We start from the raw sequence: 13103 nt of genomic DNA on the forward strand, positions 1-13103 counted from the left end.
AGGTAGAAGGTTCATATTTACTCCAACAATGAGATTATTAATACTATAAGAGTGTTATGATCATTTATATAAAAAAGTTAGCAATTTTCATATTAATCGAAATAACAAGAGAACAGAGTGATACTATGACATGCTCACACCCATCACAAACACATGCAACTTTTGTGGAAAATTTTTCCTCACAAGAAAGGGAAAAACCATCCATTTTGATATTATTATTTTGGCTTACTGTCTGTCCGTCCACCACCAAGAGTAATTGTGTCAATTTGATATTCTTAACACTCAACCCATCAAATTTGAAATATATATCTTATCAAGAGATAAGTAATTACACTTTTTACGCATGTTTTACAACCAAACACCATAGATATCCATATAGGTGTACCATATTCAAGCATAAAAAGTAAGAATAGCATTAATTGGTTATTACTCTAAAACAACAATACAAACAATTAGTTACTATCTTGCCTCCAACAATTGCTCGACACTGGCTGGCAACTCCCTTATAAATACAAACTCAGAAGGCAGTATAATCACTGTAGTAAACGTGAAAAATAAAGAGCACAAGAGCGTTCAGAGTCTTAATTTAAGTAATCTTCCAGTATGAAGACAGTAGTAGAAGTCTATTATACAATTCAAAAGGCAAGCTCCACTAAATGAAAAAGAGTTGCACATTGTATCTCCCTTGTAAATACAATCATGGATTGCAGAAGCACATTTTATATGAACAAAAGGTAAAGAAAACTACCGCAACCATGGACAGCTGGTTTAGCAATGGCTTTCCAGCAGACCTACATAAAATTTGCCTATACACTTCAAACTTATTCTTTACACCATCCTAGATATCGACTTTCGTCTATCTATACAAAAAAGAGGAGCACTATTAAATCTCAGCTTCCAGTGAAAGTTATCATGTATCCTTGGTACATCCATTAACTTCGAAGTAGATTTGCCCTATCATACAATTGCGGTACCATATTTTCCTCATTTTATACACTTAAAAACCTATTGATGAGTCAGCAGACAGTGCTCCAGTAATTGAGATTATCTACTTTACTCCAAGATGCTGCCAGGTATCGAGTTATCTTCTGGCTTTTCTCTTGGATTACTCTTTGTTAGGCTTTCATTTGAATCTTCTCCCATGACATTCCCATCTCGCTGAAGCATGCAGACATTAACACCATTCAACGGGAATGATTCCTAGAAAGAACTCACACTATTAGAAACAATATCAGAGATACATTATACGAAAACATGAACTCCATGAGATTTTTTGAAGATAACAAGAACTAATTTACAGTTATGCGACAAAATTTCACTGCCATTGCCCACTAAAATTCCAAGAAGAAATGCTGTATTTTACATGATTTCACACATAGGGCAGAAAATTAGAGTTGTTATCTGGTATCCAAGTAAGCAATAAAAATTAGAGAAATTTTACTCTTAGTATTTTTGGCTAAAATTAGAGAATAGTGAATATTTTCAACTTTTAGAAGATAACATAGAGATTAGGGAAATTCATGAATGGTATAACAACTTGACGGGAAGAGTGTGTGTACATCTACCCTTCTATGATTTGTCTCTCCAAACAATTGTTTTCCAACTGTTCCTATTTGTCCTAAACCAATGGCATACATCCAACAACCCAAATTGCGTACAAGGTTACAGCAAGCCTTTTACCTGATTACCAGCCTCTGGGCCCTTAGAATGAAAGAGAATAGGGCGGCATCGCTTGTCTTCATTCATCAAGCTTGAATTCTGAAAGTGTGAAATAAGTGCAGCTCTACCCTGAATTCGGGCATATGCCAAGGAGACTACTTTCTCACTATTAAACTTCTCCCATTTTTTCCCATTGAATGCCTGCATGTGAATTAGAGAGCTCACAGCTCAGAAATGCTTTCCATTGGGTCAAATCAAGATTCCATTTGAAATTTCAAAATAAAAAGTACAGAATGAACCAATAAAACTTATCTTTCTTAAGGTTTTATTGAATTGGCAAGAATTATTGATACGAATCCGAGAAAAAAAGAATTACTATTTACAAGTTCTCAATAATTTAATAAACCCGCAAAGAAGAGAGAGAAACAGAAGTAGGAAAGAACCTGATAGAAAGAGATAATGTGCCCAGGAGATACCATGTTTATGAATGCATAACCAACATTGCATCTATTCTGCAGATGTAGATCAATTTTAAGTGGAGCACAAAAGGGCATTGAAGAAAACTGTTTCACCAAGTTGAAGGAAATTACCTTAAAATCAATAGGCAAGTAGAAAAAATCGTAAGTTCCCTCATGATTTTCATCAATAGCTGCTAAAAGCATCTTCGAGGTATACCTAGAAAAGGCAACATAACATAAGACATTCTACTCCTACTAAGTGGCAAAAGTATGATGAGAACATACTTATTTGGTATATTTTTTATCATCAATGTTGTCCGAGTATCTTCACCGCTGATAATTTTCTCCAAGTCAAGCTGATACTGCTCCTTGCTATCAGTTTGGTTCCCGCTGTTGTCAATTCGGCGATTGCGACCACGCTCGACTAGACCCTCAACACCAATTGAGCCAGGTCCTGGATAAGGAGCATTTCCAAAGAATGTGTGCCCCAGCCTATGTGGCATCATCATTCGAAAATTAGATAAATTATCAAATGATGAGTTTCCGCTTATGGTAACTGCAGGACTCAAAGTCCGAGCACCCAAGTTCATCATTAATCCTCCACCATTTCGACTGGCACCCATACTTCCAATCTTGGCCTGGCTCATGAAAGATACATCTGGTGAGTCAGGAAAATAGCCAAAAGATACATCTGGTGAGTCAGGAAAATAGCCAATGTGGCTCTCAAAAGGAATACCAGAGGGAGCTGATCCCACATGGTAGCGATGATGATGATCTGATGCACCAAAGAATGAGCCCTGACGATTTGAATATGAAAAACCTTGGCCTTGAGCATGGCCATTGGATACGAACGAATGTCCCACTGGTGGAGATTGCCAAGAAGTCGTCTTGGTCTGCTCTGAGTAAGGATTAGGGCTACCCCAAAGAAATTGGGGTCCAGTCAATGTTCCAATGCCAGATGCACTTGACGTTGAAGGACCAAACGGAGTACTTGGACTTGAGCACATAATTCCACTAGTATGATCTGGAAAGGAACGCTGATCCTGAAGTGCAACTCCATGTGATACATTACTACGATCAACAAAGTTAACCCTATTTGGATCCTTCCCAATAGGTGGAATCTTTAAAGAGTTGGATTTTAGTGGAGGTATTGAAGCTAAGCCAGACAAATGGCTACTGCCAATAGGACTCATTGTTCCACCACTTGGAGATTTACTGAACCCCTGTAATGGACTATTATCAGTAGGACTGTTAAACTGTGCCCATGTACCTGTCAATGAAGAAGCAGTCAACTCAGCATATGGCATAATAGCTGCAGATAACAGGTATGTGCAAAAGCGACATAAGGACAGGAATTAAATTCCATCAATAGCTACAACATTGTAGCATGGATACCTGGAGGAGAGTTGGTAATAGGCGAAGCACCATGATGTCTATAAATTTTGGGTTCATCTTGTTCCAACTCATGAGTAAGTTGCTGCATCAAGCTGGTTGGGAAAAATAAGAACCATAAGGAGAAGTTTTTGAAATTGAAACAAAGTTCCATTACAAAAGCTCTCTTATCAGCTATGGAAGCAACATGTAATTTCTAAAAGAATATTAAGACCATCAAGGCCTATCTCTTCCAATATAAGGGAATAGGGGATTTGCGCTTTATTCTCCCTATAGATTGTAATTCCTTGAATCAAAATATGCATGAGACCAGCATTGTACATAGGATTACAAATTAACATCCTAATCATAAAGCTAAGTGAACAGCAAGTAAATACTAGACTTCACAACATTGTCATATAGTATCGATCAAAATTGAATCATCAAATAGCATTGTAATGGGATATCGAAGGAAACAACAGTATATGAAGAATAGCAACAGCTCAGTTTGTACATGAAAAGTTTCACCTAACCTACAATATGCACAAACTCCAATCGGTTGAAAAAGGAGCTTCATTGTTTGAAACAATTCTCAGCCAAGAAGAGAATATTAAATCTACTTGGATTATTACAGTGCACAAATACCATGTCAATCTGCTTTCGCAATCCACTGGCCTTTTAAACAGGGAATGAAGGTAAGGAAAAGAGACTAGAAAAGAAGTGCAGGAGATTTGTTGAAAAATGAAATAGCCCCTTAGCCAACAACAACAATTCCTTGTCATGGATCTTTCCAGTCCCTTTTAATTATCTCTACTGAAAAGTAAATCTTGCCACAAATTTTCTGGTAAAATACATTAACTACTACATTAGACACGTCCAAAATTTGCTTGTCCACCAGATTAACTTTGTGGAATGCAAAACAAGCTGAGGTTTACCCTGCTGACAAATCATTGACAAAAATTTGTGCTAATTTGCACCAAAAGGTGTAACCCATAGTTTCATATCACCTCGTAATCATTTGTGTACCCACTACCCACTAGTTGGAATGGGGAAAATGCAATTATCAGACAATTTGACACTTGACAGCATATATTACTCATACTAGAATCTATAAGACTATATTATTAGCCATAAGCTAAAAAATCTACAGAACTTCAATATTTGCAATAAACATAAAAGATGCAAAGATCAGATATGTCAACGTTTGCATGTCATTGCACCTTAACATTTTATGCACTAGCATTCATCAGTACTAATGAGGACCACCAATTACATGGAACTTGAAAACCCTGAGATCTAGACTCCATGGAAAATTTGATCAAGTAGGAATTATTCCAGAAAAAATAATTTGTCTTATGTAGCACAAGGTGGTGCCAATTCACACAAGGGATTGATATTGAACTTGTAGCTTTTCTGATAAGAAATCAAAAGGTTATTCAATTTAAGCTGGTAGGCAGGGCTCCATAATCTCAACAAATTTTGTTTCTGTGCAAAAATCTCAATCGCTTAACCTTTCAAGGTTACCATATAACAGACATAATTAGGTAGCCTTGTAACATCTGGAACTCAAAATTAATTCACAAACTTGTATAAGTCTAACTCTAGAACCATCTCACTTATTATTCAACTTAACAAGTTGAAGGCACAGAGCAAATTCATGCTCCAAATATAATGAGTTACCCTTAATCATTAGATAGCTTTTGTACCCATTATTTGGAAGCAGAAGGAAAATAATCTAAATAGGAAATTGCAAAATCTGAATAGAAGTTAAAAGCCTTCATGATAAATTCTAATGTTAAAGTTGTAATAATAGATTTCAGCAACAAACTATGCAGAATACAGAAAGCAATTTAATCCTAAACCTCCAAAGAATAAAATTGTAAATGCAGCATAATTAAACGCTTCTTTGGATTAGCAAAGAACTAACATGCAGTTATATTTATATAGAGGATCTATAACTTATATCTGTGAAGTTCAATAATAATAAACACCTGAATTCAAAAATATGCAGCATTCAGAAATTTTTGGAATATAATTCTTTGCTAATGAGGTTTGAAAAAGGAAATAGGAGAAACTTAATAAGCATAGATAATGATAACAGTCAAATTATACTTTAAATGTTCAGATGTCACTAAATAAAAAATCATCAATGTCACTGAGCAAAATTCCAGGCAGTAAGCAATAGCATAAAGCACTGTTAAGTAACAAAGGAAGACTACACTTGTCAGTTAAATCAACAGGAAGTTGTAATCTATAAAAAGAAGCTTCTTAGGAAATAGGAATACTATATAAATATGAAAACATATTAAATTTAAGAGATAGATAAAGAGGAGGAAACATATTATATCATACTTTAACTACAGAAAAACAAAAGCACATTAGTAACCAACTACAACCATACTTTCGTCGTGCACCACCAGGACGGCTAGGTTCCAACTTAATTCGCTTTCCAGCTATGTCACTCTTATTTAGAGACCGAAGGGCAGCTTCTGCCGCTCTGACATCGTAGAACTCTATGAATTTGTGGTGTCGTTTGTGTGGCGTCTCTCTTATCTATATTAGGTGGAAACAAAATGTCTTTAAGAAATATAAATGTTCATCTACTTGATTTGTTGTTAAAGAAGACAAATAAGAAATTAGAAAATTCAAAGGCTCACCTCCTTTACTTCACCATAAGCCCCAAAAATTTCACGAAGTTCATCATTTGAAACTGATGGTTCCAAATTAAAAATCACGAGAGTCCCTTGGTTCATGTCTTTATCTGATGGATTATCCTGAAAAAGAAGAAGCAACAATTAGAAACAGATATTACTATTGTAGAGGTGAGAATACAATGAGAACAATCTTGTCATCAGGCAAAAGACCTTTGGAATTGAGAAATGGATGTCAAGTTTTCTCCTCCTTAAAGGCTTATTTTGTAATGCACGCATAGCAGTTCGAGCATCCCGAATATCATAGTAGGATATCATTACAAAACCTCTGTGTTTGGTTGCCGTATAAAGAGTCCGGATGTCCCCATATGCCTGATAAAAAGAAAGCAGCTAAATGCTTAAAAATAGTCAAAAAGAAATACCACGATGATATTCGTGAAATATGATATGCACAACACCATCTACTAATTCAAAAAAGGACTGATTTTAACCAGCAAGAGAGGGCCCCAACAAAGTACATCAATGTGAACATGAGTATGTTCTCCACACCGAATCACTCAACTAGAAAATAAACTTTTGTAGGATAGCTTTTGATGAGTAATACATTAGTTCACTGACAAGAAGCATGACAGTTAATAATGAGGTTATTGCCTGTACATTGGTTGCATAATTAAAGATTTATATCTTGCAAAATTCTCCACATGAATAGGATACTTCCACAAGAGAAAAATAAAGTCTGGTTGCATAAGACTTAATGAAACAAGCATGGAACTTTGTGTCAAATGAATCGCTAATGCAGTTGAAACCCCATCTTTGCATGTAAAATATTGATATTAAGAACAGCTTAAGCCTTGTATGTGATTCAACCTGTTTGCATATTTGCACTAGTTAATTAAAAGTCCAAATGATTCCTATTGATTTGCATTTACATGAACTACATCATAAATCTACATGATCAATTAGTTAAAAACCCACAGCTTCTGAACAATTGCAAAGCAGATACAACATAACACTGTCCCAAAAAAATCATATTAATAGAAATACATATGAACTAAAGGAAAAGAGGCTTTTCAGTTCAAAGGACAATAGCAAGAGATATCTTCATTTCTACTATATAAAGGGTAAGAAAAAATAATTTTGATGTCATGAATCATCAGATTTCTAGGGAGATCAGCAACTTCAAATTAGTGCTGACCAGATTATTTACATATCTCAAGGAAGCTAATAAGAACATACAAAATTTAAAAGTTGTATGTACATTTCAGTCCAATCAACTAAAAATAATGATGAAAAGATGCACTTAATTAAGATGAATATGGAAATCATTAAGTAAAAAAAAATTCGGGAACAAAAAATTCTCTAACAAATTCTCTCAAAACAAACAAAAGAACTCTTAACTATAAGCAGGTACTCATACATAGATAGAGACATAAACAAGTACGCACCAAATTCACTTTAGGATTCTATAAATCAAACTTAGTACATCGAAGAGATAAAAATGTTTCAAAAATTATGACATAAAAATGCTAGATTACATGATCCCATAGATCAAACTTAATACAGGGAAGAGCAAAAAAGTTTCAGAAACTATAGTATAAAAATGCTAGATTAGTCTTATAGGAGCCACTATCATGGTGTAGGTGTAGTTATGCTTAGGAACTAAATTGTTAAGATAAAAAATCTTAATGAATAAAGAAAATTGGGAACTCTAATAGTTGGGTTCTTGGTTGGGAAAAATATACTAACTGATGATTATAGAAAATCTGTAAGGTCAGACAAACATGCTACCTTTAATAGGATTGAAAAGAGGCTTCAACGACCCTTCAGCAAACAAATGATTTACAACTTCACTCCCTCCCTCCCTCCCTCCCTCTCTTGAGAAAAAAAAAACGACCATTTCACAATTCACAGTAGACAGTAGAAGTAGGCATAAATGCAAAACATATTCAAGTACCAAATTTCAATTCATCATTAGCGGAAGTCATGTAATAAAAAGGAAGCAAGAAAACCTATTGTTCTTGAATGTAATCATTGTACAGGATAAAGTTTTTAGTTTGCTCTTATACAGTTAACAAATCCTGGATAAATTGATGTTGAATAATTAAGGACCTTTATAAGTAAAACTTGAGATCTAATAACAAATGCAAAAAAAGGCTTTCAGCTATTTCCTTCTGCAACGTTTTAGTAGTCACATTGTCTAGCTTATAGAGCATGAAATTTCAAATAAGTATAGTGTAGGTGTGTTTTTTTATTTTTATAGAGAGTAGGATGAATAACAGGGAGCAAGCCTTCTCCTGTTAGAAGGTCAAACAGGCTATTATTTTATGCTCTTACAATTTTCTGCACAATACTCTCTAGCACACTTGCTGCAAGAAGATCTGAACCAAAGCCAAAGCTTCAAAGCTCCCATCCTTTGCCACTACGTTACAACCTTCATGGTACTAATGCAGGAGGTTAGATATTCTCCTCTCTGGAACGAAGATCATTGTTTGAGTCCTCAAAAATCATAAGACATTTATTATAGTTTGACTTTTTCAATTTTTGCTAGTACCTTTAGTCCAATATTGGAACTTAAGTAGCAAGACAATGGCTATATATATATTCTCTTCCTGCTTTAACTACAGGTGGTTGAATGGGTCAAATTTGGCTTACTAGCTTGGGTTAGGATTGTGAAGAATGCACAATACTTTTTTACAATCGAGCTAATCTCAAGCTAGCTTGATATTGTGGCAAGTTGAGCTTAACCCCCCATCTTAACCAGTTTGTCTCAAGCTTAAGTCAAAGTCGAGATTGTACATTATTCATTTCAAGCCAAACCAAGCAAAGGTCATATTGCTAAGCTCAGCTCCCCCTAGTTCTAGATAAACAGTGCAAAATGACAAGTTGCCTCTTGCATTGAAGGAGATATCAGAAGAGCACTTGTAAGTTTTAACATTTTCTTAGTAAAAATTTGACTTGCTAAGTAGGAAAACACGAAGCTAATAGGTAGCAACACAATTAACTAAGAAGAGAGAGCAACTACAAGTGGGGCTACAAACTGGTAAGTGAATTAAAAAATTCCTAATAACAAATTACTCAAACATTGCATATAAACTGCATGAAGCTAAAGAAAAAAGAAGCAATAATGAAACCAACAAATCATTTAATTACCTCAAATAGAGAACGTAATTCAGAGTCTTCAACATTACTATTGATATTTCTAACAAATAAAGTTCTAGAGGGATGCTCCCCATATGGATGTTCCCCAGCCACAGTTCCAACACCATTTGTAAAATTGTACTGATTAATTCCATTTCCTGCATAGCTATCAACTAAACTAGCCTTTGCTAGACCAATGGTGATGCTCTCAGTGGCATCAGAGTCCAACTCCATGCCCCCTCCACTACCAAAAACGTCATACTCTTCCAACTCCTCTAGTTGAGCTGGCAATTCAACAAGGTCAAAATCATCTATTATCCCAGCAAGGAGCTCATCTTCATCATCAGGTAACAGGTTTCCTATCGGTGGGAGATCAGGATCATCCATAAGATCCTTTCCTTTCATATCATCATTAAAATTTTTCATTTTTGCAGAAGCATCATCCATTGACTGCAAATTCTGTGAAACTTTAACTGCATCGAAAAAAAAATGATTCATAATGAATCTAATAAAACAAACTAGCAGTAAATTGGGGGTAGAAAACTAGAAGGTACATTTCTCATGTGGAAGAACTGGTAACGAGCTTGAGAATAGGCTAGCATCACTAGATCCATAATGGGCATTCAACCTAGATGTGATCCCCCATGCATGGCTTCCAACCTTTTGATAAGCCTTTACAGATGGAACATTTGAAAGGTCTGAAGGATACAGTTGAATATAACTTATCAATTTCACATGAAAGAAACTTCTTTCTAATACAAAAAAATCTAACACCTTTGTCAATAATGTACCTGATACTTTTGGATGGTCCAAGGATTGTTCCATTTTTATATCGAAGTTGCAGGTTGAAAAAAGAAACTGAGGCCGAGCAAGCATAAGAGATGGACATAGAGAGAGGGAGAGGAAGTTGATTTATGATCAGAATTTAATTAATAAATAAACCAACTGAAATTAAAAAGAAACATAAGGCACATGCAACAGATAGAAAAAACATAACTTAGATTGAACTGTCACACAAAAATGGTAGAGAGCATTTTAAAAATGAACTTTTTCTAGAATATCATATATGGTGACAAGAATTAGAAGGCATCAAGGATAATCATCAATAAAAACAGCAATAATTACGTATCACAGCGTAAAGAAATAAAGAGAGAAGAAGAGAAAAAAACTGTCAAAATCTAATCTTTTTCAAACTAATAAACACAAGGGAAGCTACAGAAACCCAAATTTCAAGACTGCATACAGTCACCGCTCAGCGAGATTCTGATCAGTTCGTACTTTTTCTCTACTCAAAATAGGCTCTCGACCTAATCTCCAACAAAAAAAAACTTCCCACAAATAACAGAAAAAGGAACGCAACCATGCTAAAACTCCAAAAAAGATGAAATTTCCCACCAAAAACAGAGAAAACCAACCTCCGAATGCTTAAACACCCAATCTAAGAAGAAATAATCGCTTACCAGCCGAAGAACCTCAAAATTGAAAGCGAGATGCCCTCAACGAGCCATCCAGGGAACAAAACCAACGATGTCCAATTGAAGAGATTCCGTCACATTCTCCAGGATCAAAAGACAACCATCCAAGAAAAGGCGTGCCCTTTTCCCCCTCCTTTCCTCTATTATTTTAACGAGCCCTAGAGAGAGATGGGAGAAAGAGGAGACGAAATGCGATGATTGGAAGGAGAGGAACTCAACAGTGGCAGTAGAAAGCGACAGGAAGAGAGAGAATGAGATGGTGAATTTGAGAGAGAGAGAGAGAGAGAGAGAGAGAGAGGAGGAGAAACATGGATATCTATCATACCATACTCCGAATTCGCTGTATTTAAACCACCAACTCAAGTCCGTTGACACCTCTTGTGCTCACTGTGTCAGCGGATAAGCAACTTAAATATTCGGATATTTATCCTGATGGTGTAATTAATTGGTCTTACACGCTAATGATTGTGAGTCGGATGTCAAAAAAGAAAAAAAATAAAAAAGAAATTTTGATTACGTCTGAGGTGGGCCTTTCTTTCGTATTGAGTTTTCCTTTCCCCTATTATATCTATCATCTCTTCTTGGTTTAATTTGGTCGATGTGCACATATCTTCTCAATCTGGGAGTAAAGATGTGGTTGGTTGGGGATAAGGTGGCATGTGAATTAGATAATCTTCCCTTGTTTGAATTCTATTATCCCTCTTGATTTGGAACTTAGTGCCAGTTAGTGGTTGGGGTGCCCTAAACTAAAGGGGATGATAGATAGTAGGGGGACTCAGGTTGGTCCATTTGGTGTCTGGGCCAGAATTTTATTCCTTTTTGTTTTTAAATTTCTTGTCATTAGTTGAATTAGTACTTACAAATCTGAGTTTTGACCAGACTAGCCTTGTATTACATTTATTTTTACTGAAAAAAAAAGACTATCATCCAAACTTAATATCAAAAGGACTCTATTTCAATCGGTAAAAACACCTGTAAGATTAGTATTTTACATTTAGAAATAAAAAATGCAAACAAGTTCAATATTTATATCTATAAGTTTATGAAATAAAATACTAATCTTATTGGCAATATATATATATATATATATATATATATATAATGCCGACTTTATCAATGGTTGATTTAGAATATTTTAAACAAAATACTGATAGATTGAGCTAAGTCCATCTTTTTTTTATTTATCACATTAAAACACTAATCAAATTAGTATTTTATAAATAAAAAGAATAAGCTGAATTTATTAACATTTTTTTCTTAAAAAAAATAATGATAAGTTTAACGTTTTACTAATGGCTATAGCGAAATATGCCCTTTTTGTATTAAGCCTATTTCAGTAAACAAAGGTTTAGAAGAGTATTAGTTTGGTCAAAAATTCTCCAAAACTTTGATAAAGTTTAGAGATAATTACACTTGCATCTCTTGAACTATACTAGGTTTTTAGGATTACCAACTTTTTTTTTATTAAAATGCCCCTTTGAAACTTAAAAAATTTATTTCAATCGCACTATTTTGTAGTTTATCGTCTACCTTATTGATAGACTTAACATACATGTCATTTATGATAGATGGAAAATGACTAAAATGCCCTCATTTGGAGGCAAAGATATTATTTTATTTTGGTCCAACAATAATAGACCAAATACCCTTCCACTCTCCTCTTTTCCTCTATTTTATTTGGCTACGGTGGGCCTATTGCAACCTCCACTGACTGCCCCACCACCTCTCTCTCTCTCATTTTTCTTCACCTCCTCCTTCCCTCTTCTCAAAACCTCTCTCCTTCTCACATGATATTTTGTAGACACCAGCCACTTTGGAACCTCGCCATCCGCCAACTAATCCTCATCGATGAGATCCCCCACTCCCTTTTTTTCTTCTCTCTTCCTTTTTTCTCTGAGTTTGTCTCTCTCACTTAGGTTCGCCAAAACCGAGCCGCCTATGAGAGGATGGCCATTGGTTGGCCAGCAGTAGTTAGTCCCCACCCTATCGACCCATATCCCTCTCCCACTCCCTTCCCTTCTCATTCTTCTTCTTCCTTTCCTTCTCTTCGTTTGTTGCTATCACCCTCGAGGAAGATAAGATCATAATAAGATATTTCGAGGAATATTTTGAGAGTTCTACTAGTTAGATGCTCTTGAAAATTGGATATATTATAGATCTGAAAATATCTTCGAATTAGTTGACAAAGGTTGGAAATAGACTTGTGGGATCGAGGTCCAAACTAGATCTCCTTGGATCGGATTGCATGCTTGCTACCCTTAATAGCTAGATTAGTGCAAAAATTAATGTGCTCTTAAATGGAGATTAGGGAATAGAGATTAAGGAAGGAAGAAGAGGGTTATAAGCTAGTA

The 13103-nt window shown here is 35.2% G+C and overlaps 1 protein-coding gene across 1 annotated transcript; it reads right to left on the reverse strand.

Annotated features, from left to right (window-relative positions):
• Positions 1–555: 555 nt before the first annotated feature.
• Positions 556–11018, reverse strand: LOC140764415 (protein MEI2-like 2). Its single transcript, XM_073102970.1, has 13 exons — positions 10738–11018; positions 10069–10135; positions 9832–9975; positions 9290–9750; positions 6353–6511; positions 6146–6262; positions 5890–6041; positions 3513–3604; positions 2403–3387; positions 2250–2334; positions 2103–2171; positions 1681–1860; positions 556–1200 (listed from the first exon to the last, which is right to left on the reverse strand). The coding sequence occupies exons 2-13, from the start codon at positions 10100–10102 to the stop codon at positions 1054–1056; spliced, it is 2625 nt and encodes an 874-aa protein (XP_072959071.1). The 5' UTR covers positions 10103–10135; positions 10738–11018; the 3' UTR covers positions 556–1053.
• Positions 11019–13103: the final 2085 nt, after the last annotated feature.

Source organism: Typha angustifolia, chromosome 8 (genome assembly GCF_048772165.1).
Source record: "Typha angustifolia cultivar Huaian chromosome 8, ASM4877216v1, whole genome shotgun sequence".
NCBI classification, from domain to species: domain Eukaryota; kingdom Viridiplantae; phylum Streptophyta; class Magnoliopsida; order Poales; family Typhaceae; genus Typha; species Typha angustifolia.